Raw genomic sequence first — 27,101 nt, 5'->3', positions numbered from 1 at the left:
AATACAACACGAAGATCAATGAAACAAAGGCAGTTGTTTTTCTTGTAATTTGGTCAGATGCCATCATTTAGGCATGCGTTTTCTTTTATCTCTAGGTATCGTATCATCATCGGTAACAAGACGTGTGTGTTTGAGAAGGAGAATGACCCATCACTTTTGCGCTCTCCATCTGCTGGGAAACTCATCTCGTACACTGTGGAAGATGGTGGACACGTTTTTGCTGGACAGTGCTATGCAGAAATAGAGGTGCATTAGAAATGACATAGTCTTGGCCTCAGACTTCAAACCACAAGTTATGAGATTGGAGAGACTAAAAAAAATAGTTTTGCCTGTGTGAATGTCTTATTTTGTTGTCATGTAGGTGATGAAGATGGTGATGACCCTAACAGCCTCGGGGTCTGGCTGTATTCACTATGTGAAGCGAGCAGGTGCAGTGCTGGAGCCAGGATGTGTCATTGGAAAACTACAGCTGGATGATCCAAGCCGAGTACAGCAGGTACACTCGCATACTACGGTTCCATGTTATGTGTTGCTTGGATGTAATGTACAGTGAGGAAAATTAAGTATTTGAACACCCTGCTATTTTGCAAGTTCTCCCACTTAGAAATTATGGAGGGGTCTGAAATTGTCATTGTAGGTGCATGTCTAGTGTGAGAGACATGATCTAAAAAAATAAATCCAGAAATCACAATATATGATTTTTTAACTATTTATTTGTATGATAAATAAATAGTTATAAATAGTTAATGATATATGTATAGTTAAGTGAGGTGGTTTAGTGTTAAAATGAGAACGTGTCCGTTTTAGGCAGAGCTGTATACAGGAATGCTGCCCAGTGTTCAGTCTGTGGCGCTGAGAGGAGAGAAGCTTCACCGAGTCTTTCACAGTACTCTGGATCATCTAGTGCACATTATGAATGGCTACTGTCTTCCAGAACCCTTCTTCAGCACTAGGGTGAGAAAATCCTGTTCTTTCTCCTACATCCCTGCCCTGATCAAACACCTGTAACCACAAAGCTCATCCATTATAGGCCTATTTACACAAAACGCAACTTTTTGCCAGAAATTTTTGCTTAGAAATGCTCTTTAAAATTTAAAGTGATTTATTCAGTCGCAAAAAAACATTCGTTTTCTTTTGTGATTGAACTCAAAAACAATATAAGGGGTTGCATTATTTATAATAAATTGTTCAGGGCTCCAGACTAACTTTTCCACCTGTTGCACTGCTGTTACCACCTTCTTAGTTGGTTGCAGCAGCTTATGATTTGGTCCGAACAACGTGAAATTATCAATGCATGCTCATGAAAAGTTTTCTTAATCTTGCATACCCCAGTTTCTTAGTGCGACCTTATGTAATGCGTAAGCACGTCGAAAGGTCACATGACGTATGCAAAACTACCACCTCCGTGTTTAAAAGTGTGGAGTAAGAGGACCGTTCCAACGTTGTTATATGTGAAATGGTCTATGTGTCAGTTCATTGTTTAAAATGGTTCGCTCATGTACGTTTCATTGTGTCACACGGCTAATGCAAGGCGAGAATTGTGGTTTAAAAGTGCATCTTTTTTATTTTTGTTGCCGAAAATGACAATCGTTTTGCTAGATAAGACCCTTATGCCTCATTTGGGATCATTTAGAGCCCTTTGAAGCTGTGTTGAAACTGCCATTTTAAACTGCATTTAAACTGTAAACTGTTGAGGTCCAATAAAGTCTATCAAATTTAGAAAAATACTCGAATGTTTTCCTAAAAAAACGTATTCTTCTCGACTGAGAAAAGAAAGATATCAACATTTTGGATGACACGGTGATGAGTAAATTATCAGGATTTTTTTTTAAAAAAGGGGAGTATTTCATTAATATAGGATACATGCTGACAGGGCCGGCCCTGGGCATAGGCGAAATAGGCAAATGCTAAGGGCGCCTCTGACCCCTTGGGGCGTCCGTGCGCCCAAATTATTATTTTTTTAATATATGTATATAAACATTTAACTATAAATATTTATCTATTTTATAATATAAATATTTTGTACAAGAAAACAGCAGTTATTAATGAATTATTAGTAGCATAGTATCTCGGAAGATCGTTCTTGTTAAATAGCTCTGTGGCTATACTGCACTGAAGCGGCAGTTTAAAATATAAACCCAGAATTCAGCGAACGTCACGAACAAGAAAACGGAAACAACAATCAGACAGAGACGCGGAATTTACATAATGTTACATAGACCATGTTTACATTTCAATGTTTCTGCACAGAAATACCAACTTGTTCACTTTGTTTGGTAGTAATAAGCTGCGCATTGGAGTGCTGGCCGTGGTGCTGAAGACGTGCTCGGACGGAGTACTGGTGGCAGCACAGATATTTACGTGCAAACTATTGGAAACTATTATTCGTTATTATATAATTATTATACGTTATTTTACTTTACTACTTCCACTTTTTATTTCAATATTTCTCTTTATATAAATACTATTTTGTACTTAAATCTATAATTTAATTATTTTACTAACCCAACTAACTCATCTGCGCTTTCCGATAGGTTGCACGTAAGGGGAAAAGTATAGCTTTCTTCCCCTTGAGAAGAGTTCTGCACTTTTAAACTTAAAAAAAAAATATCTCTTTACAAAAAAACTTTTTTCTTCTATTTAAAAGCTGTAATTTTGTTATTTTACTAACCCAACTAATGACTCCTCCAATAGATTGCACGTAGATATCTGTGTATATATGCCATCACGCGTCTTCAGCACCGCGGGGAGCAGCCAGCACTCCAATGTGCAGTTTATTAATACCAGACAAAGTTGGTATTTCTGTCCAGAAACATTGAAATGTATACATGGTCCGTGTAACGTAATTTAAATCCCGCGTCTTGGCCTTATTGTTTTTTTCTTGTTCTTGACATTCGCTGAATTCTGGGTTTATATTTTAAACTGCCGCTTCAGTGCAGTATAGACACAAAGCTATTTAACAATGAGCACAATCTCCCGAGACACTACAACATGCTACTAATAATTCATTAATAACAGCTGTTTTCATGTACACAATTAAATATTTTAAGTTAAATGTACAGTGTTAAAACATGTAAAAAAGGCAAGATTTTAACAATGTCAAGATCAAATGCCTGAGTAACAGGGTATTGTGTGTATGTGTTCGTGTGCGTGTGTTTGTGTGTGTTTCCAAAATATTTTCAAAATAAAGAAAAACAAGACAAATCTTTATGTAAGTTATGTAAGTTTTGTAAGTTTATGAACAAAATGATTGGAACACAATTGTGATTCTGTGATTCTAAAGGGCACCAGGTGAAATCTTGCCTAGGGCAGCAAATTGGCCAGGGCCGGCCCTGCATGCTGACTTCACCTTAGGCTGCGAGACCCATTGATCTGTTTGAGAAAAATAGGAAGAATAGCGCATTAATAGCCCCCTCCCAAAAAATTAAATAAAAAAATTGTAATGAAAAATGTTTAAGGCGCCCTTGCATCATACTTAAAGGAATATTCCATTTTCTTAAAAGAAAAATCCAGATAATTTACTCGCCACCATGTTATCCAAAATGTTGATGTCTTTCTTTGATCAGTCGAGAAGAAATTATGTTTTTTGAGGAAAACATTGCAGGATTTTTCTCATTTTAATGGACTTTAATAGAGCCCAACATTTAATACTTAACTAAACACTTAACAGTTTTTTCAACGGAGTTTCAAATGTCTATAAACGATCCCAAACGAGGCAATGAACTACAGCTCGGTGTAGTTAAAGCTGCTCCATCTGAAAACAGCTGTTGGCGATTTACTACTAATTACGGAGCAATCGCATTTTTGGGGTCAAACATACTCTGTATCTTACGATTCACATAATGTGAGTATGTACACTCTAAATTTGAAATCTTTTCTTGTTTTTACATTTTCAAAAAGTGGGTGCAGTCTGGAGGCCTGCTGTTATTTGTCTATTTTGTTTAGGGTTTATGTTCCCCAGTGCTCAGATTGCAGTTTGCTTTTGCATACTTTTTGTAGAGACAAAAGTTCATGGCATGCTCAATTTTATTAGTATTTCTACAATAAATTCACTCCAGTTGTAAACAACCTGTAAGGTGTGTTTGTGCGTGTGTTTTAGCTAAAGGAATGGGTGGAGCGTTTGATGAAGACTTTGAGGGATCCATCTTTGCCTCTGCTGGAGCTTCAGGACATCATGACGAGTGTTTCGGGACGAATTCCTCCTGGAGTTGAAAAGGCCATCAAGAAGGAAATGGCTCAGTATGCCAGTAACATCACATCTGTCCTCTGCCAGTTTCCTAGCCAACAGGTGCTTGCCCCTTTGTTTGCTTATTTTAAGCCATTAAGCTATGAGGCTATTTAAACTTGATATTAAGATCTGTATTGAGCGATTGGATAACAAGTGGACGAGAGAGGCCGATTCTTGTTTACACCTGATGTTTTAATTTTGTCACTTTCGACCACTTCTATCTTGATTACTTCGAAGTGGATGGTCTATGGGTCATCATTTAAATCCGAGCAGAAGAAATGGCGAGTTTAAATTGATGTGCTGTGCACTAATATTATGAGAGTAACATTGTTTGTGTTTTTAGTAAACATGCTACATTTTGTTCACTAGGTTAGTTACAGTTGTTCCTAAATGTGCTCAAATTTTCATCTCAGATCGCCAATATTCTGGACAGTCATGCTGCCACACTAAACAGGAAGTCAGAGCGAGAGGTCTTCTTCATGAACACACAGAGCATTGTACAGCTGGTTCAGAAGTATGTCGTAGACAGCCTAAACAATCTCACACATGTACACAAAATGCACAGAGCCAGTTATACAAAGTGTGTTTATGTTCCCAGGTACCGCAGTGGCATCAGAGGTCACATGAAGGCAGTAGTGATGGACCTTCTCAGGCAGTACTTAAGAGTGGAAGTTCAGTTTCAACATGGTAAGACTTTATATGGCTTCAATTTTCAAGATTGCTGATAGATCATTCTTATGTGACCACTTGGTGGCAGTGTAACGTTTTAGTTCATTCTGGTGGATTAAATTGTGAAATTCACAAAGGTGAAAAAAGGCAGAGGCTTGCAAATATTTATGAAAACGGAAACTATAAGAGAAAATTTACATAAATAAATTAACTCATAAGATTGGAGCAACGACAAAGATAGACGAAGATTGTAATAGATGTCACACAGTGACAAAACTTTATGCTCACAAAATCTTTATTATTTAAATGTGATTTACTGTGATTTTTACTGTGATTTGCGTGTTTTCACCTATGCCAGTTGTAAAATTATCTTAATACAATGTTTTTAAAATTTGTAAAGAAGGTGTTTAAAGTCTGAAAGGGCTGTTACGATTATGAAATTTGGTTAATTGTCTCATAAATTGATTATGACGATTAATTGCCTGTTTTAGGGTTTTGACATTTAATTTTCATAATTTTTGTTTGTTCATGAAATAATTTTCACAAATTGTTGATTATTTAAATTAAATATTTTGCAAGGTTTACCTGGCAGTAAATATTAATACACATAACACATATTTAAAAGTAATTATTTAATAAATATATCTTTCAAAAGCTGAAAATTCTTCATAAGAAATAAACACAATAAAGTGTCTGAAAAATAACTGAAATCAAAAGTGCAATCAAAATAAACTGACTATACCAGAACATGCCTTAAATAGTAGCCATTCCTACTAAAGTCTGTAGTGGCTGCAAAAAATCGATTCCATACAGATCCTTAAGAACAGCATCCTTCACTTCCCTAAATTTGGAATTGCTGTTTTGGAAATGTATGTTTTACCTGCCAGTTCTTACTGCTCATCAAAGTTTTGCAGCATTTCTTTAAATGCTGTTTTTCCACTTTATTGAATGGCTTTGCAATGTATCACGTTACATTGTAAGTTAAGGAATCGCCATTTGATACTGTCTTGTTTATACACGTGCTGCAGCTCCCCCTTGTAGAGATGTGCAATCATTGCGGTGATCTGAAATCAGCGCGATGAGGTCAAACAATTGCGATATGACGATTATTTAATCATTGTGTAAATGTTTGAGAGCTACAGCACTTTGTTTCTTAATTTAGCTATACTGGTTATTGTGTCTAACGTATCTGCTAATACATAAAGAAAATGTGTTAATTTCTTGGTATCGATTAAATTTTTTAATATGTGATTTATAAACCTTTCAAACTACTCTCATCTGGTCGACTTTCCACATCACAATAGATATAACTGCTATAGGAACTATTTTGTACACAAAAAGATGATAAAACTATGTTCTCCAAAATAAATTCTAATGTATATGGAAAAACTGAGTGATTTTTGTGTTTGTTTGTCTGGTTATGCCATTTATACTGTATGTATGTATGTATGTATGCCCAAAGCAAATTTCTCTTAAAGGCACAAGTAAAGTATTGTCATTAATCATTACATTTTTCATTCTGTGTGTGTGTGTGTGTGTGTGTGTGTGTGTGCGCGCGCATGTTTGTGCTTGTTTGCTTTTTCAGGTCATTATGACAAGTGTGTATTTGCACTACGAGAGGAAAACAAAGGGGACATGGCCAATGTGCTCAACTACATCTTCTCTCACGCAAAAGTAACAAAGAAGAATTCTCTGGTTACCATGTTGATTGTGAGTACATTCGCTCTCAACCAGGCTGAGTTAATGTCATTCATAGAGCCTTGTGTGTAAACATCAGCACAGTAATTGGTTGTGTAATAAAATGCGGCAAATCTCTGTTTCAATAGACAATTTAAATGTAGCAAACCATTTTCAGTTTATGTCATATGTGTTTATGTCATCCCATTTCTGTAGGATCAGCTGTGTGGTCGAGACCCCACCCTGACAGATGAGCTCATGGCCATCCTCACAGAACTCACACAACTTAGCAAGACCACAAATGCCAAAGTGGCCCTGCGTGCACGCCAGGTTAGCACACCACACACTTGCACACCGAGAACAAGTTTTACTGTAGACTTAATACACCCATAAGCGTGGTTTCAAAACATTTTTAGATGCCTACCAAGAAAACATTTCAAGGTGTCACTGTCACACCACTAGTGTGAAGACATAAAAATAGATTACAGAGAAATTATTATTTCTATATTATTGTCCAAAAGGTAACATTGCACATAAGGCACGACTGCAATGCGAGAGTGGGCATTAATAAAATGTATGCCCATGTCATGAGATTATTTTTATAACAATGTCTCCTTAAGAAAAGTTCTTCATGAAAGTTAATGTTCTTTGTGTGAGGATTCATAGCTTCAACTTCTCACAGGTTCTCATTGCCTCTCACCTACCTTCATACGAGTTGCGACACAATCAAGTGGAATCCATCTTTCTATCTGCCATTGACATGTATGGACATCAGTTCTGCATTGAGAACCTGCAGGTAGGACTCCATGGATGTTGGTTTGCTTTCATAGAATTTGTGATTGCATAGACTGGCCTGTAGTGTCACCAAAGTGTCATGATTCTTAAGGAATAGTTCACCCAAATATGAAAATCGTTATTTACTCTTATTTTGGATCTAATAACTTTCCTTTTTCTCACAAATAATACTCACAAAGAGATTTGTTCGGCAGAATAATAAATTAGTGTATGTATGTGGGCTCCCAATTGGTTAATGTTTTTCTTTTGTTTAAATATTTATGTCTTAAAAATGTTTTGTGTTTTTTTTTTTTAGAAATTGATTCTTTCAGAGACATCCATCTTTGATGTGCTGCCAAATTTCTTTTACCACAGTAATCAGGTGGTGAGAATGGCTGCTCTTGAGGTAAGACTGTAGCATATGCAATTTGTATACAGTATTTCACAGTTCTTTAAAGGGACACTCCACTTTTTTCAGCTCCTCTAGAGTTAAACATTTGATTCTTACTGTTTTGGAATCCATTCAGCCGATCTCTGGGTCTGGCGGTACCACATTTAGCATAGCTTAGCACAATCCATTGAATCTGATTAGACCATTTAGCATCGCGCTCAAAAATAAACAATATTTGTTTTGATATTTTTCCTATTTAAAACTTGACCCTTCTGTAGTTACATTGTGTACCAAGATCGACGGAAAAATAAAAGTTGAGATTTTCTAGGCAGATATGACTAGGAACTATATTCTCATTCTGGTGTTATATCAATGACTTTGCTGCTGTAACAGGTGCAATGATATTACGCAGCAACTGAAAATAGTCCCTTTGGTATCTTTCAATAGCAGGGGACTATTTTTGGGCACTGCGTAATATTATGGCGCATCCTTCAGCCATGCTACAAAGTCCTTGATTATTACGCCAGAATGAGAGTTTGCATATCGAAACTCTTTGGTGATTTTTGAGCACGATGTTAATGGTCTAATCAGATTCAATGGATTGTGCTTAGCTATGCTAAAAGTGGTAGCGCCAGACACGGAGATAGGCTAAATGGATTCCAAAACGGTAAGAATCAAATGCTTAACTCTAGGGGAGCTGAAAAATTAGCATATTTTCAAAAAATGTGTAGTGTCCCTTTTAATACCTGAGGATCACATTTACCTTGTGGATTACATTTATGCATTTACATTTACGGATTTAACCAAAGCGACTACTATTGTCTTACAAGGTATATAGTTTATTATCAGTATGTGGGTGATTCTCACGAAAACTTGGTTTTAAAAATGTCAAGCATGAAAATGTAAAAATTGCTTACATTTACTTTTTTTCCCACCAGACATTGAAAAACAAAGTCTGGGAACATTATGTTACAAAAAGTGTTAAATGATAAGTAAAAGTTTTTAAATTAATTTAAAAAATTTGTCCTAAAAAATCTCATTACCGCAACAGTCAGAAAACATCAACACTGACATATTTTAAAAATGACATGACAAACCTGAAAGAACATAATTTGGAGATTCTGCACATTCATTTAAAATCAAAGTATTATGCTTCTATTAATTAAATTAACATTTAATAAGCATCTGTTGCGGTAATGATAATCAAAATGTCGTGTAAGCATTCTGACAAGATAATATTTCAATTAACTGTAAAAAAATGATCTTACCTGGTAGCCATCTTGAAGTAACTGGTCCATGTGCTTGGTCACTCAAAATCAAACTTTATTAAAATTCTGTATGTGTGCTTAAACTGTTCTCAAAAAGTGTTGCGGAGGATGAGAACATCAGGCATGGACACATCATTTTCCTAATTTTTCTTCATTATTATTATACATGAATATTCAGTAAATATTTTTTCTGTCATCTAAAGTAGTCTAGCAAAACATCCATTTATTTTTTTTCTTAATATTTTTGTGTTCATTTGATTAAATTACAACATAACGCATGTTCAAACACAGCCGGACACATTGCGGTAATGAGAATTTCAGCAGAAAATGAGATAAAATTTACAATTATAAATTCTTATGTTGAAATCACACATTGTGCAAGGTAGAACACAGTATATGTTAATTCTGATGCTTTTTAATGTTACTATATTACACATTTTAAAGCTAAAATCATTAGTGCCGTGGTGTTTCAATGGTTTCGTGAGAATCACCCATGTGTGTTCCCTGGGTTCAAACCCATGACCTTTTGTGCTGTGGCTCTTTCTTTCTCCCCTCAGGTGTATGTTCGTAGAGCTTACATCGCTTATGAACTAAACAGCGTGCAGCACCGTCAGCTGAAAGATAACACCTGCATTGTGGAGTTCCAGTTCATGCTGCCCTCATCTCATCCCAACAGGTACCTTAGTATGTACTGTAACCCTGCCTTCCTCCCACCTCTACATCACCCTTTCCTATGATTGTGGAGGAGCATGTTAAAGCACAATAGAGTGACTTATGGCAAAAGTGCATTTGTATAAAATATCAGCATCTCTACATAAGTGCTGGCTAAGCCAGTGCCATAAAACACCACCTACTACCCTGAAATCTTCCTTTACCTGTACACAGTCTGTGACATTGGTCTGCTCTGACGAGGTTTTGTATGTAACTAGGCATTGAAAAACATTATAAATATGTACACGCAGTGAATCTCAGTGCTAAAGGCCTCACTGTTCCTCTTTACGGGGTCCCACGTGTGTGCTGACCACATCCATTTGTTTCAGGTGACACTGCAATGATCTCATTAACAAACCAAAGAATGTGACCAATAGGATGCTCTCAGCGATTGTGCTAATTGGCTGTACAACAGCTTGCTCTTTTTTTGGCACCTCCTGTTTTATTCTTATAAATGTTATGCTTGGGAACTGAATCTGTATAGCTTCCTCTGATGTACTGTGCAGTTTTTCTGTAGTGTTTGTAGATATTTTGTCCTATAATCCCTTTTCCCAGCATGCATCTGTGCAGTTCTTACTAGATGGCTTTGCATGTGATTAGTGTAAAATAAATTACATATGCCTTGTACTGTAGAAATACAGAATAGAGATTCTAAATTGAGTTATTGCATGTGAGGGAGAGGCAGTCTTAAGTAAAGTGTGTGGCATATTTTAAGGCTGATTCTCATGAAAGCAACTGCAGGTCACAAATTTCTCCTTAAAACCAACCACATTTAATTAAATATTGCATGAAGATAATAATGATTTTAATAAAGGACTATTTTATATTGCAAGTATTGTTTACATGATCATGAGCATGTTAGCAATGTTAGCTTTACATACTGCATCCTTTAAGCAGATTTTCTGTCAATTAGGGCTGTAACGATAAATCGCGTTCCCTATTAAAAATATCTATCTGAAATCGATTCTGAATCACAAGGCTCTGATTATGTGTTTCATGCACAGCTCCTGCATGTACTTCGGCTCTGTGATCAGTAGGAAGTCCTTATCAATCTAAAATCACTAAGTTTGAGTCATTTATAACATGCATTTAAAAAAGCAACAATCGTCAAACACAATCATTCAAAATATTCTTTATTATAATAATAAAACCTGAAACAATTTGAAGAAAATTTGTAAGTATGATGTTAAAAAATTCCTGGAATAACGTTTGTAATGGTACTTCTTTTGCAGCACAAATGGAGTTTCTGCACGATAGCGCCCTATGGCTTTGTGGCACATTTCACCGCAATTTATTAAAATTCATTTATTGAGAAAACGCGCATTTGCACGATTAATCATCACATCCCTAATTAAAATAATAAAAAAATGGCTGCTTAGTTGTCTTAATAGGTGCTTAACTGGAAAAAGTCACACAATTTTTTTTTTTTTATATAAATACAGTACATTTAAAATGTAATTTATTTATTTTGGTTTTAAAGTGTAAAAATATGACCCTGTATGTAAGTTTCATGAGATTTATGCATTTAGGCTAAATATAAATAATTTTTTGCAACTAGTCCAATAAGACATTTTGGTAACACTTTACAATAAGGTTCATTAGTTAATATTAGTTAATGTATTAACTAACATGAACAAACCATGAGCAATACATTTGTTACAGTATTTATTAATCTTTGTTAACGTTAGTTAATATAAATAAAGCTTTATTTGCTTGTTCATGTTAGTTCACAGTGCATTAACTAACATTAACAAAATTTTAATAAAAGTATTAGTAATTGTTGAAATTAACATTAACAAAGATGAATAAATGCTGTATAAGTGCAGTTGATTATTAGTTCACATTAATTAATGTAGTTAACTAATGTTAACTAATGAACCTTATTGTAAAGTGTTACCGACATTTTTGTGACACCAATTCAAATTTTATTTCAATATCGATTGATATCAATGATTGCGTTTTTAACCCATGCTTCAAATATTATGTTATATCCTAGCAGTGCAAAGCCTACACACCGCAATTCTATTGTCAACGTTCAAAATTGCTTTGATCTTCCGACACCGATTATAGGCCAATATATTGATGCATCCCTGTTTAAAAATACTTGGGAATTTAATCTAACTTAACAAAACGTCTCATTGCCAGTAGTGGGCAACTACACTGCTATTGAATTTCTCAGTCATGTAAAAGGGCCACACACTTTTGATCTCTTAAGACTGACCCCTCCCATTGATGCCTGACACTAACCAATAAATAATCAATGTTGTTTGATTGCAGAGGGAACATCCCCACTCTAAACAGGTATAGTACACATTCTTTCCTCAGTAAACCAAAGCATAGACTTAGAAAATATAGTAGAAAACCAGTATGGTTAAACAAATACTTCAATGACTAAGTAGAAACAGTGCGTAAGCCCAGAATTGTTTGTAAAGATATCCAGGATCAACTTATTATCATTCAAGAAGAAAAATAAAAATGTGGTGTTTGGAATAGTATACCGTCATGGTACTGTTTTTATTTGGGGGGGGGGTTGCTCTATGTATTTGTGCAGCATATAGAATTTCTGTATTTTTGCAAATATCTAAAGTTGCAATGAGTTGTATAATAAAGCACACATAAAATCCAACAATGCATGTGCTTTACTTGCATGGAATAAGAGGTGGCATACATAGACTTTTGCACAGTATTTTGCAAGTATTCTGTTCCAAACATTGCCAAGAATATTATCACATGTAATATGATGAATTTGAATTAATGTTTTTAACCTTTAATGAACACATCCACACTTTCCCGAACATATCTAATGATCAAGTAGATGCTTTCCATAGTTGAATGCTTTTTTCTCTCTATACTGAATTAGACCAGAGAATCACAGCTATTATGGTGCTGTATGTTAAAAGTTTGTGTTCCACAAATAAAAGCAGCCCTCATTCTATTAATCTCCGTAATTATTTTTACCAATTTGCATGGCTTATTGCGCCAATTCATGATCTCAGTACAGATGTGTGTGCATTTCTATCTGAAATCACCCAACATCAGCGTGTTTGTGATGAGTGTGTATGCAAATGATGTACTCCCGTAATATGTTAAGTGAAATAGTTTAGACCTCATACTGGGTTTGAATTAACTGTGTAATAGTGGTGATTAATTCTACAACGTGTGTTTGTGGTGCCTTCCAACTGTGCGAGTGCGTGCGTGTGTATCAAAATATAACTGTGTCATCACTGTCCTCCCAGGAAACTGTCTGCCCCGCTACAAGACTTCAAAACTCGAGATCTCACAGCAAACCATAGTGCCACAGGGGCAGCTAGGGAATCCTCTGAGAATGAAGAGAGGTAGAACAGGACAGATGGTTTAAGAGCACTTACAGGGTTTAATCACAGAGGGTTTAATTGGTCAATGTTTGTACTCATATTTTGTTCTTTTATTCACACTTATTTTTTTGATGGTTGTGAATCTTGTTAATTGGTCTTATGGGTTGGTGTTTGCTGTTAATACTAACATAGACAGGGAAACCTAAATTCAGTATAGAGTGTGACAGACTTTATGGTAGACATGAAAATGTATCCGTTTTTTTTTTATAATAATAATAGTTGTTATTAAAGAAATATTCCAGGTTAGCTTCAGGCTATGGTAGATTTGCAGGGAAAATCCTTTCTTAGTTCAAAAGGCATTAAAAAATGTGTTTGCAATAATAAAAGTGTACATGTTTTTTTTTTGCGTTTTAAAAAATTTAAGCGAAAAACTCCAAATGATTTTCAAATGATTATCGTATCGAAAGCGTTGTTAACCTGGAATATTTTTTAACAACCACATTCACTATATCTTTAATAACTACATTTATTCACTCATATTGTGAACTTTCGATCATAATTATTTTCCCTCTAACTTTTAAATTGCCTCCTGACACCCCCCACTTTTATAACCTTCGGAGCTGTGTGTTCACATTCAGGCAATTCCTGTCCTTTTCAGTCTTCCAGTCTTGAGGAAGAAGATGATTTGGTCTTACTCCTGGGGTCTTTAATAAGGGAGTGATCTACTGTGTACAGTAAAAAAGAGATTAGCTATTGTTTGCTTAATAACATGCCTGTTTTGTTTGTGTTGTGCTCTCAGGATGTCCTTCTCCTCTAATCTAAACCATTATGGCATGGTTCATGTGGCTAGCGTTAGTGATGTTCTGCTGGACACCTCCTTCACTCCACCCTGTCAGCGCATGGGTGCCATGGTCTCCTTCCGCTCCTTCCAGGAGTTCACCAGGTCAGCATGTTTGCAAGTTACTTAAAATGTAATGAAATACGAATGTATTTAATGTCAACGGGGAATAAAAACTGACTTAAAGGGACACTCCACTTTTTTTGAAAATATGTTCATTTTCTAGCTCCCCTGGAGTTAAACATTTGATTTTCACCGTTTTGGAATTCATTCAGCTGATCTCCGGGTCTGGCGGTACCACTTTTAGCATAGCTTAGCATAATCCATTGAATCTGATTAGACCATTTAGCATCGCGCTCAAAAATAACCAAAGAGTTTCGATATTTTTCCTTTTTAAAGCTTGACTCTTCTGTAGTTACATTGTGTACTAAGACCGAAGAAAAATTAAAAGTTGCAATTTTCTAGGCAGATATGGCTAGGAACTATACTCTTATTCTTGCATAATAATCAAGGACTTTGCTGCTGTAACATGGGTGCAGGAGGCGCAATGATATTACGCACTGCCCGAAAATAATCCCCTTGGTTACTTTCAATAGCAGGGGACTATTGTGAGGCGCTGTGTAATATCATTGCGCCTGCTGCAGTGTCCCTTTATGGTCCCTTTATGCTGCAGTGTCCCTTTTTAGGGGGTTACCTTTTTATGTTTCAAAATTGATGTCTGAAAAATGAGAACTTGAGTTGGGGCATAAGTAGGGAGCAGGGTGTGCGTGTGTGTCATGGCAATTACGAAAATTAATGTTGCTGGGAAAAATATCACTGCTCGATTATTAATAAGTAAACTAAAGCACTTTCTATATGACACATTCTATATGAGATTAATCAAATCAAAAAACATTCCTAATGCCATAGTCCTCACTATGGTCAAGTGTTTGATCGTCTCTGTCACTCCCGGGTACTCGGGACATCCCTAATAATTTTTACTATGTATGTATGTAATGTTACTAATTTGTTGTCACAAGCATTTACATTTATAATTTTATATATCATTTATATGTAGTATCTATAAAATATATTTATATTTACCAGACACTTTTATCCAAAGTTACTTCGAATAATGCATTATAACCTATACATTTTATGGGTGTGTTCCCATGGGGATAAACCAATGACCTTTTTCACTGCAAATGCAATGCTGTACCTGTTGTCCTACAGCAAGACTATATACGGCTATGATGTATAAAGAAAATTATGAAACATAATAAAAAATGTTGTTCAATATATTTATTCCCATCTTGCATTTTTAATGGTTATTGCACACTCAGAATTTGAAGTTTTCTTTAAATGAACCAAATATGCATTCTAAGGTGTCTAATGCAAGTGCTCTCACAGGAACATTAAAGATGTGTTGAGCTGTTTCTCAGACTCTCCCCCGTCTACTCCAACCTTTCCTGAAGGGGGCAACCCTGTCCTGTATAGAGAAGAGGACAACAAGGTTCAATTTTCATTTAAATACATATCAATTCGCATAAAAATTCACAGCATTTATATTCATTATGTTTGACTAAGTCTGATTTTTATGAAATAATTGACACATTCTATTAACTACACTTATTTGTATGATGTTATTTCACAAATAGATGATAAAGGATTTTTTTAATTCTGTGAATTGGATGGACCTTTGTTTTGCTGTATTTTAAAATAGACATTTACCTGAATTGTGCAAATCTAAGGATTTTGTGATTGCATGAACGATTTATATATAAATAATTTATATAGTTTAAAGCATAAAACTTGGATAAAACTTTTGTTTTACTGTAGAGCATCCAAGATGAGCCGATTCATATCCTTAACGTGGCCATAAAGACTGACAGTGATATCGATGACGATGGGCTGGCTTCCATGTTCCACGAGTTCACCCATTCTAAGGTAAAATTTTTCTTGAAATGGTTGTTCTGCTGTTTTTTTGTTTATTTTTTGTACGTTGTATTTAATAACAATTCTATCAATGTCTACAACAGAAATCTCTGCTGTTTGAGCACGGCATCCGAAGACTTACTTTCCTGGTTGCTCAGAAGGTACATATGACGACAAACTGCTCTTGAAGCATGTTTCTGCTCTCACACTTAACTCTTTCTTTAATTGAGAATTAACTAAATAATCTGCAGTTCAACCGAAATCTTAATAACCATAAATTGTTATGAGTAATCACAAATCTGGCCTGCCCACTGCATGTTTGTCTCTCTCCTGTTCCTTTGCTCTCAACGCCGTTATTAACAGGATTTCAGGAAGCAGGTCAACTGTGAGGTGGACCAGAGGTTTCATGTAAGTAGTTGCAAAGGGTATAAGACATTGGTTCTGTTCCAAAACCTAGAGAGGTGCCTTTGTGTTGTCTACATGTTTACCTTCAAAGATGATATCATAATCAAAACCAAACATGACCAGAAGGTTTAAAAATAATAGAAAGGCAAATGTAGATAAAAAATTAGCTGGCCTTGAAGCTTCGTACCCCAATGGAGCACACATACTCATAAAGAAATTTATTGAATGCACTGTAAGTTGCTTTGGATAAAAACGTCTGCCCAAATGCATAAATGTAAATGTAATATCTTGCTGCATGGAGGTCTTGAAGTTTAGGCATCCTTGATACATTTGTAATGAGTTTTTTATTTGGTGTTTTGGTTAAAGGTGCAATGTGTACATTTTAGTGGCACCTGACTAGCAGTGAGGTTACAAATTGCAGCTAACAGCTCAGTCCACCGCTCACCCCTCCCTTTTGAAAAACATAGAGAAGCTACATTGGCCAACACGGGACAATAATGTCATAGTCTGAGACAGCAGAGAGTAGCCAGTCAAGTATTGAGGTTAATATAGTGACAATACACAATCTTTAGAGCATATGTAGATAGAAAAGGCTCATTCTAAGGTAATAAAAACATGTCATTGTCATGTCTGGTCTTTTTACACCACTTAAAACTAAGTTATGTATATTATATTGCATTTCGGTCAATAGATACTGCACCTTTAAGTGACACACATCCCTGAAATGGTCTGAATTTAAATGAGTTTTTATATTGCACTTCTGAATAAAGTTACTGACCTAGCATTTTGTTTTTCTTTAAGAAATACAAATGAAAATTCCAATTTCTGGCTTCATGATAGTTAAGTGTAGACCAATTCAGTTGAAATACTTTACATTATTGCATTATGGCATTGCTTTATACAAAGAATGCATGTGCTATTGTCTAAACAGCTTAATGTTGCTGCCTACTACAGTTTGGTATGGTGTTTGCATTAATAGTGCACCTATGATGCCTACAAAATCTGCCTAGGTACCCAGCTCCCTAGGTTTTGGAACAGATGAAAAATTATCTCTTACTGTAAGTTCCTTACACTTTAAGCCCCTAAAAAATCAACTTAAGTTTGATTTTAGTTCTACATGTCAATGAGGTCTTAATACTCTGTGTTATATCATTAATATAGGTCTGGTGCTGGGTCAAATTAAACATTGACAAAGATAAAATAAAATGTTACTTCACTGTTTCAATCCAATATCTTTTCTTATTTCACAGAGAGAATTCCCCAAATTTTTCACTTTCCGGGCTCGAGACAAGGTGAGTTATGATGTACAAAAGACTACCACTGACAGACACAAAAGATCATTATACGTTTAAAAGCCTTCATAAAATCCATCAGCTGCTTTATGTTCAGGGAAAGAACAAAGGGGAAATTGGAAGGGAATAAAGAGGAAGCTGTTATATTCCTGTTTCTTGTCTTGGCTGAGAAAGTCACTCCATCATGATCAATGGCGTTTCTCTGTCTTCTATCAGCCCTGATAGTTTGCTAAAATGGTTCCAGCAAAGCTCATTACATTAATGAACTTTTTAATTATTTGTCTCATTTGAGAGGGATGACATCCATTAGCTGCTGTGATTACCTACATTTACTAAATCCAGCATGCTATTATACTGTAGCTCACGGGCACTTTCTTCTCCCATAGACTCACTTTTTCAAAATTTATCAAAACGACCAATTACATCTCATTCATAGTATCTGTTTCATTCATTCTTTCGTTTTTTTTTTTAAAATATGACCTCATCTTTGCCTAAATGTTTATTTTGTTCCAGTGAACCATACATTAACATTTAACATCTAGATTTAACCATCTTTAAAGGTTTAATATCTTTAGGCGTATGAGTTGCCTTTTTTGCTACAGGGCTGAAATGGACCTTTGTGGTCTTCCTTATATATTTTAAAACCGGTGTTATTTGCATTTCGTTGTGGACGCTGCTGTTTTGTTGCAAAATAACACTTCACCTTAAGGGCACAATATGTAAGATATTTCTAATAAAAAAAATTTCAAGGATTTGTAAATTCCAGTTTATAGAGAACCAATGGTCCGATTCACAGGTTACAGGTTATCTGACATTTACAGGTTACAGGTTATCTGACATTTCTTTTGGTGTGTAAGTGTATATTAGTACATGTTAACAATATGCAAAAGGTACATACCCCAAAGTAAACAATGACGCAAGTTATTGTCTCCAACATAAATCTCTTTTCGTGGACTACAACAAACACATGGATTGTAGGCAACCGTTTACTTCCTGGGATTTATGATGTAGAAAAGACCGGCATTATCATAATTCCTCCCACTTGGACTTGCAGCGTCTTAGTAAACCCCTGTTAGCATTGCATTGTGCGCAGATCTTTCAAACATGGTAAGGAGCGTCACATTTCTGGCTGACGTGAGAGGTATTAAAGCCAATCACAACATACAGGTTATCTGGGCAGTCAGTGACAGTTTTGTACAAAATACGTGCATGTTAGGAAGACTGGGAAATCTGGTATATGGAAAATTATGTTTTTTAACCATAAACCACGCAAAGACATTGGGCCATATCTTGCACCCAGCGCAATTGACTTTGTCAGTGACGCATGTATCATTCGTATTTTGCACCGGCACACAGCAGGTTTTTCCCTCCACAGACGCACGTCTGCAAACTAGGGAATGAACCTGCGCTCCCTGGGCGGTTCAGCGCAAAAAAGAAGGCGTGTTCTGGCGCAAACCATCCCTGATGTTATTTTGCAGTTTCAAAAAACAATTGAGCCACTGACCAGAAAATTAGTCTAAAGTCAGTTGCGCGTTGTTCATTATTCTATTTTAAGGGCGCATGCTTGACCATAATGTAGAGCGTGCACAACGCGCACACACTTAAAGAAAAAATATTAACACATGAGATAAGGGAAATCATTGTGGTAAGGAGTGGTGATAGTTTTGATTTATTTTGTGTGGCTGCGTTAAAAAATTATCATGCAAATAACGATTAAAATATTTTCAGAAGTTTGTTGTGTGGCTGTATTACGTTTATTTTATGTAAATAATAATTAAAATGTTTTCATAAGAAACCTTAATGTATGTGAACTTGATTTGTAAGTGTACTTTGGGGTTGGACTGCTTGCGTTTCTTGGCTTTCAGCGGAGAGTGTGGACGCAGCGATGTCCTCTGCTGGTGTCAGGTCCTGTGTAGAGGCAGGTCCACCTCTCGTTACACGGCGTGCCCGATTTATGCTGGCAAGCTTGGGATTCCCCTGTCTCCTGACATCATTGTAGCGCTTGGCGCAACGATGGGGATGCCAGCTGATGAGACAATTGTGGCTATTTCCTCCCACGCCTGTTTAACCGACGCTGGGTTTCTCCCATCCCCATACAAAACAACTCTGTCTTTGACTGCTCTTACAAGAACGACGGTCTCCTCGGCTCTGAACCGCTCCTGGCGTGCGCCTGGTAAATCCGTCATAATAATAGCAACCTGCCATGGAACTTGCACACTTGCGTTTAAAGGGAATGTTGGATGACGTTCTGAATGGTTTATTTGACGTTACGCCCAAACCACACCTATGAATAATGAACCTACTTCAGACCAACCCCTTATTGATTTGCACCTGGCGCAACAGCGCCCAAGATCCGCCCACAAAGTCACTTGCCCTTTGCGCTTCGCACTTGCGTTTCAGATCGTTAAAATAGGGCCCATTGTATTATACCAAATACACAAAATAAAGTTGTTTTTTAGCATTGAAATAGGTGCTCTTTAAAATAATAATGGCTCATCCCTTGTCATTGTAGCCTATCAATGCCATGATATCTGTGCTATACTCGGATTCTGCTTGTAGAAATTATGGCAACACACATGGACAAATCCAGAAGCGGTGGCTATAGAGAATCTAGCATGATGCTGTTGTATCGTCATCATGTATCACACTTAACCATTGGTGCGTACAGAAAAAAAAACGTAATTCATTACCTCATGTGTGATCTTGATACATGAATTTCAACATCTCTGGATTGTGAAAATGACATTTCCCATGATTCCACTTTTTTCATAGTGTCATCAAGATTCATTTTCATTATTGTTTTGAAAACATTGTTTATTAATGTTTTGACCTCTAACACTTGTAACCTACTCTACCAATTTTAGTTTTTTTTACATCTTCAGTTTACCACAACAAGTATGCTTTTGTTTGTTCACATTTAATGGTGTACAAATATTTTTTTCCAGTTTGTGGAGGACCGTATCTACAGGCACTTGGAACCTGCGCTGGCTTTTCAGCTGGAGCTCAATCGCATGCGCAACTTTGCACTGACAGCAATCCCCTGCGCCAACCACAAGATGCACCTGTACCTGGGAGCGGCTCGTGTGGAAGTGGGCACTGAAGTCACAGACTATCGCTTCTTTGTGCGGGCCATCATCCGCCATTCTGACTTGGTTACCAAGGTATGAGCTTCTGCTGGTTCTTCTATGATCACATCCATATGTTTCGTTTAAAATGTGACAACATTGTGTTCTCTGCTGCGTAGGAGGCGTCGTTTGAGTACCTGCATAATGAGGCAGAACGTTTGCTGCTGGAGGCCATGGATGAGCTGGAGGTTGCGTTTAATAACACCACAGTTCGCACAGACTGCAACCACATCTTCCTTAATTTCGTTCCCACTGTTATCATGGACCCTTCGAAGGTTAGAAACACACTCGGTCTGAGTGGTTTTAGAGCATCCTACAGTTGGCTTGTTTATAGTTTTGTCTGCATATTAACCTGTAATGTGTTTTTATATTGAAGCTTTACTTTTATATTGTTTGGGTAAATGTGGGTAGGAAGTTTAGTAAGTTTTTATATATACAGTACTGTGCAAAAGTCTTAGGCCAACATGCAACAATTAGATTTGTTGTTTTTGCAATGTTACTGTATAGTGATCATTTATTGTTTGATATATATAATTGTTCCTCAGTCTCTTTAATAGAATACATCCAGAAAATACAGGAAATGTGTATATAGTATTAAAAACTGTATAAAAACTGATATTTCAAGTTTTTAGGCTAAAATCCCTTTCCACTTGAGCAATAGCAGGAAAAACCTAAATAAAATTAAATCCCAATTTCTAATTTTAAACAAATTAGTCTTTTTGCTTCATTCTGCTCAAAAACGCTTAAAATGTGTTTAGTGCCAAGAGAGATCTCACTAAACACCGACTATGCCTACAGAAGACATTTCCTCCTGAAAATGTCATTTTACATTTTTTTTGTACATATTTCCTGTATTTTCTGTTTGTATTGAAATAAAATAGATTGAAAATAAATATGGATGGACATTAAAACGTCTAAGACAACAAGTCTGGTGGTGGTGGTGGTGGCCTATGACTTTTGCACAGTACTGTATATATATTTCTAAAGCATTTGTGTTGAACATTTATAAACACTGTATGTTTTGTATCTTTGCGTTCTAATCAGATCGAGGAATCTGTGCGCTCCATGGTCATGCGCTACGGCAGTCGTCTGTGGAAGCTGCGTGTGCTCCAAGCAGAGCTAAAGATCAACATCCGGTTGACCCCCACCGGAAAACAGATCCCCATCCGCCTGTTCCTGACAAATGAGAGCGGCTACTACCTGGACATCAGCCTGTACAAGGAGGTCACAGACTCCCGTACAGGACAGGTGGGGCACAAAGACCGACAGGTGGGGCTCACGTGTCTCTCATCTACCACACACAAATACAGTACACACACATAAAGTGTATACATATCCCTTTATCTTCCATTAGCATTGTTGTAGTAAATATGATGGCATATTTCTAACTTTACTATTGATAACAAACAAATTAAGAAAAATCTGTTAGACAAACAATTTTGAAATGAGGAAGTTTGTCGCCAGCACAACAAATTTTTTCATTTTAATATTTAAATATAGTGGTCGACTGATACATCCACAAGGGTGATAAATAAGAAGATTTATGTTTCCAAATACAGATATCCAAAAACGTAGTACCACAAACTTCACCAAATTTTGATCTGTTGTTTCTACAAGAATTGCACTTGTTGTGTAACACCTTTTTCCTTTCACAGATGCAAAGATAAGCTCAAGCTGTCACCTATTGTGTTTCTTTTACAGATTTATTTTATGCAAATTTATGAATTTTTTTTATGAACGTATATTACAGTACATACAATTATTATCTTTTTTATTTGTCAGTGACATGCCAACATTACTTTCAGAGTGTAAAAAAAATTTCCATGAAATTTATGTCATTAAAAATTATTTAATGTAACTACTGTTAACAAAATCGTATTTAGTCATTGAAACATCAACTGTTGGTGTTAATTGTATTGTGTCATCTGTTCACAATGGGGGGATATTTGTTTATTTGTGCTTTTTTTTCTTCTTTTGCATGACTCTCTCTCTTTCTCTCTCTCTCCTCAGATTATGTTCCAGGCATATGGAGACAAACAGGGTCCTCTGCATGGTATGCTCATCAACACACCATATGTCACTAAAGACCTCCTTCAGTCAAAACGCTTCCAGGCCCAAAGCCTAGGCACCACCTACGTCTATGACTTCCCAGAGATGTTCCGTCAGGTATTGTCCCAAAATCAGTAGTTTATCAGTGGGTATCTCTCTGGTTAGATTTTGATTTAGGCAGTCATGACACTTAAAATGCTTCTTTGTACTTAGCTTTTTTGTGCAAATCCATGCATTAGACCAAGACCTAATGATTTCTATGCAAGGGTGAAGAGTGTAATTAAATACCACCACATCAGAATTATCTTGCCAGTATCAAAACCAGTAACATGATATCGAAATTGACCCTGTTAAATTTATCCCACCTTTATGACACACTGTGTCTGTGTAAACCAGTGGTGGCTCGTGACTGCTCATCCGAGGAGGCGCCAATTCAAAATAAGTGTTCAGATTGTCACGTGTGTGGTTCCCTTTTCCAAAATATGTGGCCTACGTGTCGAGAGATCCTGTGTGCATCACGTGTTTTGTCAAAATAAGTGCCTGCTGCACACGTGTCAAAACCGTTTATGATAAAAGTGACGCTCACGTTTCCAAAATACACGCTAGACACTTCCTTAACAGTAAACTCTGATTATGCGAGTATCTGGACAACACGAACGTCTCTTTTATCATAAACCCTTTAGACGCGTCTGCAGCAGGCACTTATTTTGGCATGACACATGATGCACACACAATCTCACAAAGCGCAGAACACATATTTTGAAATTACGAACCCTGACACACATAACAAGCTACATACATGTTGTGAAGAACTTTGCATCGTGCGCCCCCAAAAAAAGAAGTCACCAACCGTCACTGGTGTAAACCCACCTTTTTTTGCTATAAATGCTACCTTAGTTTCTTGGCAGTGTAAAGAAGTACTTTAGTGCGCATTTTGCACCAATGAAAACACAATTTTTGTACATTGATGCTAAAAGATTTGGAAAAGTGATTGATTCCAGGACTGAATCAATCAGCTTAGTTGATCATGCTACCCATCTTTCTTAAGTCTCTGAGGAAACTATGGCAGTCCATGGACGCACACGCCAGCTTACCCAAATGCCCTCTGCCATCTGAGCTGCTTACCTTCACAGAGCTGGTTCTCGATTCTCAGGGTCAGCTGGTGCAGATGAACCGTTTACCTGGAGGAAATGAGGTTAGTTCATGCCACCATGAAATTTTACAAATCAGCACATGTAGTACTTTAAGTACACACTAGGGGGCTCTCTGTTGCTTTTAATTGTTGTTTGATCAGGATTGTTAGTTGGTTTTAGTTTCACGTATTATCAAATCTTGATTTTGAGTGGAAGTAAACATTTAACACACTTGATAATCTGCCTGACTGATATTGGCCAGTTAAGAGCTTTGTCCGATTCATGTTCGTCTGTTGAGTTGAAATGTCTTATGCTTTAAATTGTTTTTGTATATCAGCAGTGTATCGACCATTTTGCTGAATAGATACGTTTATCTGTATCAATATCATCATTAAAAAAAAAACAGATGTCAGCCATTCACTACTCACTAGGGTGGTGTAAATGCAGAGGATATATTTCGAGTACGAGTTACCATACTTGACACAACATGTTACACTTTCACTCTTTCTAGATTGGCATGGTTGCGTGGCGAATGACTCTCAGAACACCTGAATACCCGGCTGGTCGTGAGATTATTGTGATCAGCAATGACATCACATACAAGATAGGCTCCTTCGGGCCCCAGGAGGATGATTTGTTCCAGCAGGCTTCAGAGATGGCAAGAGAAAGTGGCATCCCCCGACTCTACATCGCTGCCAACAGTGGAGCCCGGATCGGCCTGGCAGAAGAAATCAGACACATGTTTCATGTCGCCTGGCAGGACACAGCAGACCCATACAAGGTTTGGACGGGCTCCAGGGGAAGGCATCAGTGATTAATTAATACAGTGTTCACTTCGCTTGAAGGATGCTTGTGTATCACAATGTTTGGCTGTTGGTTTGTAGGGCTTTAAGTACCTGTACCTCACACCTCAGGACTATAAGAAGGTTTCTGCTTTGAACTCTGTGCATTGTGAGCATGTGGAGGATGAAGGAGAATCCAGGTGAGTTACACTAACCTATAACCTTCTGTTTTGTTCAGACCTGGTATTTGGTTATGACATATATTAAAGTAATAAGCCATGCATTTCAGCAATTTTATTGACAAATTTCTCAGACCCATGTGGCTTTTTGCGTTTATAATAATGGTGACAGCAAAACAGTGATGGAAAATACTTAGCGGTATTTAGTAAGCAGTACGGTAATTTATTATTGATAATTAATTTAAGTACTACAGTCCAATCAGAATTTAAGACTGAATCTATCAGTATATAATTTTGTTTGCCAAATTGAAAAATTGGCTGTTGTACCAGGCTGACTAATTCCTTCATACCTGTAGCTTTGCAAGTTTCATATCTCCAGGGTTCCCACAGGTCCTTTAAATCCTTGAAAGTTTGTGAATATGGGGGGGGGGGAATTCAAGGCCCTGGGATGTTTTTGAAAATATACATACATAGATACAGGTCATTGAAAGTGCTTGAATCTATTTTATGCAAGAAGGTTTCTGGAAAAAAAATCCATATTATTCCCTGTAGTGTATGATAATGGGGCGGTTTCCTGGACCGGGATTAGATTAGTCCTAGACTAAAATAAATGTAAGAGCTGTTCAAACTGTATACAACTTGCACTGACTTAAAATACATCAGTGCCATTTTTTTTGCCTCAAAATGCACACAAGTAATGTTTTTAGTAAGGCATGTTTGTTAAAACTAGTTATATTTCCTATTAAAACTAAGGCCTAGTCCTGGCTTAAGCTAATCGCTGTCCGGGAAACCACCCCTATATCATAAAAATTCTAGGCTTTTTAAGCACACGTGCTAAATTGTTCGCTTTAAATGCTTATATCATCTGTATGCGAATGTTGACTATACCAAAATGCTTTTTTGCATAGTTGTGTTTGACAAATGAAAACGTCTCGCGTTACGTATGTTACTGTTGTTCCCTGAGAAGGGAACGAGGCGCTGCGTCTCCCTTGCCATACTTCCTGCATCCCTGTAACGCTGTCTTTGGCAATATTTTAGGTAGCAATATACTTCGTGGCTCCAGTGTCACCCTGTCTTTGTCGTTAAGCCTTACCATTGGTTGAATTTGATATACACATTCAGACGCACTTATGCCTGAAGTCGTCCCCAAAGTGTCACCACAGCGACGCAGCGTTAGTACCCTTGAAAGGGAACTGTAACAATGTATCTTTTAAGGTAACACGATGTAACCTTGCTCTCACTTGAAATGTATCCCCACATTTAGTCCTTGAATTTGAGGGTATTGGACCTGGAAAGTCCTTCAAAGGTCCATGAATTTTAAGTTAGCTAAGGTGTGCGAACCCTGTATCTCGCTTGTCACACTACACTCTTTTTCTTTTCACATAATAAAATTATTTTAAATGTCCATTTGCTAATAAATGTTTGAGAATTACAAATTTAATTTTTTTAAATTATCTTTAATAGAACATTAATATGGTGTCTTTGCAGATATAAGATCACTGATATCATTGGTAAAGAGGAGGGCTTGGGTGTGGAGAACTTGAGAGGTTCTGGCATGATTGCAGGAGAGTCATCACTAGCATACGAGGAGATTGTCACTATGAACCTGGTACCCTGACCATACACTTATTATAAACCTATGCAAAAATTGGGCAAAAGATTAAAGGGATTGTTTACCCAAATATGAAAACTTAATTTACTCACCTTTTATGTTGTTCTAAACCTGTATCAGATTCTTTGTTCTGTTAAACGCAAAATTTTATATTTTGATAAATGATTTTTTCCTACTATGGAAGTTGATGGGAACGGTCAGCTGGTTAGTGGTAAATGTACAAGCAATAAATTTAGAGAAGCACGTACGTATTATTGTGTCTATGACCTTCTATGTCTTTGGTGGTTTTCAGGTGACATGCAGGGCCATTGGAATCGGTGCTTACCTAGTGAGACTTGGTCAGAGAACCATACAGGTGGAGAACTCCCACATCATCCTGACTGGGGCTGGAGCTCTCAATAAGGTTAGCAACAAACCCCTTTTTACATTTTTAGGCACCTTGCTGTGTTGCTGTGGTCATTTGCAGAAAATGCATTACTTCATGTTGCTGGCATAAATTTGTGATGGTGACATTCCAAACAAAAGTTTGGAAATAGTTTTTTTATAATTTTCGCAGTCTCTGTTGTGTTGATTTTCAAAAGTCTTCCTATTTTGTTTAGTTGCTGCTAATAAAAATGGCACATGTGCATAAATTACCCACTCACTCTGCAGATAAGGCCTCTCGATTGGCCTTTTTCTTAATTGCATAAAGTAATTTGATTGGGCTGAGGCAGGATTTGTGACAGGCTAGCGTGAACTCA

The 27,101-nt window shown here is 36.8% G+C and overlaps 1 protein-coding gene across 10 annotated transcripts in view; it reads left to right on the top strand.

The window, feature by feature from the left end:
• The window catches only part of acaca (acetyl-CoA carboxylase alpha), a 60,426-nt gene that overhangs the window by 15,344 nt on the left and 17,981 nt on the right, over positions 1–27,101 (top strand). Inside the window, exons 17-44 of one of the 10 annotated variants that reach the window (XM_073860864.1) lie at positions 96–246; positions 362–496; positions 808–954; positions 4,100–4,288; positions 4,642–4,742; positions 4,827–4,915; positions 6,483–6,607; positions 6,791–6,904; positions 7,257–7,370; positions 7,665–7,754; positions 9,565–9,683; positions 11,996–12,019; positions 12,955–13,053; positions 13,832–13,975; positions 15,260–15,362; positions 15,689–15,796; positions 15,889–15,945; positions 16,148–16,192; positions 17,440–17,481; positions 20,427–20,642; positions 20,726–20,881; positions 21,651–21,854; positions 22,617–22,772; positions 23,704–23,850; positions 24,300–24,569; positions 24,673–24,770; positions 26,238–26,358; positions 26,654–26,764. In XM_073860864.1, the coding sequence (XP_073716965.1) occupies positions 96–246; positions 362–496; positions 808–954; positions 4,100–4,288; positions 4,642–4,742; positions 4,827–4,915; positions 6,483–6,607; positions 6,791–6,904; positions 7,257–7,370; positions 7,665–7,754; positions 9,565–9,683; positions 11,996–12,019; positions 12,955–13,053; positions 13,832–13,975; positions 15,260–15,362; positions 15,689–15,796; positions 15,889–15,945; positions 16,148–16,192; positions 17,440–17,481; positions 20,427–20,642; positions 20,726–20,881; positions 21,651–21,854; positions 22,617–22,772; positions 23,704–23,850; positions 24,300–24,569; positions 24,673–24,770; positions 26,238–26,358; positions 26,654–26,764 (3,475 nt within the window). Of the gene's footprint in view, positions 1–95; positions 247–361; positions 497–807; positions 955–4,099; positions 4,289–4,641; positions 4,743–4,826; positions 4,916–6,482; positions 6,608–6,790; positions 6,905–7,256; positions 7,371–7,664; positions 7,755–9,564; positions 9,684–11,995; positions 12,020–12,954; positions 13,054–13,831; positions 13,976–15,259; positions 15,363–15,688; positions 15,797–15,888; positions 15,946–16,147; positions 16,193–17,439; positions 17,482–20,426; positions 20,643–20,725; positions 20,882–21,650; positions 21,876–22,616; positions 22,773–23,703; positions 23,851–24,299; positions 24,570–24,672; positions 24,771–26,237; positions 26,359–26,653; positions 26,765–27,101 lie in introns of all 10 variants that reach the window. The other 9 variants (XM_073860863.1, XM_073860868.1, XM_073860867.1 and 6 more) reach the window with 9 other exon arrangements.

This window comes from Misgurnus anguillicaudatus, chromosome 22 (genome assembly GCF_027580225.2).
Source record: "Misgurnus anguillicaudatus chromosome 22, ASM2758022v2, whole genome shotgun sequence".
NCBI lineage: Eukaryota > Metazoa > Chordata > Actinopteri > Cypriniformes > Cobitidae > Misgurnus > Misgurnus anguillicaudatus.
The sequence above is the reverse complement of the archived record's forward strand: the minus strand, read 5'-3'. Positions and strand labels throughout refer to the sequence as shown.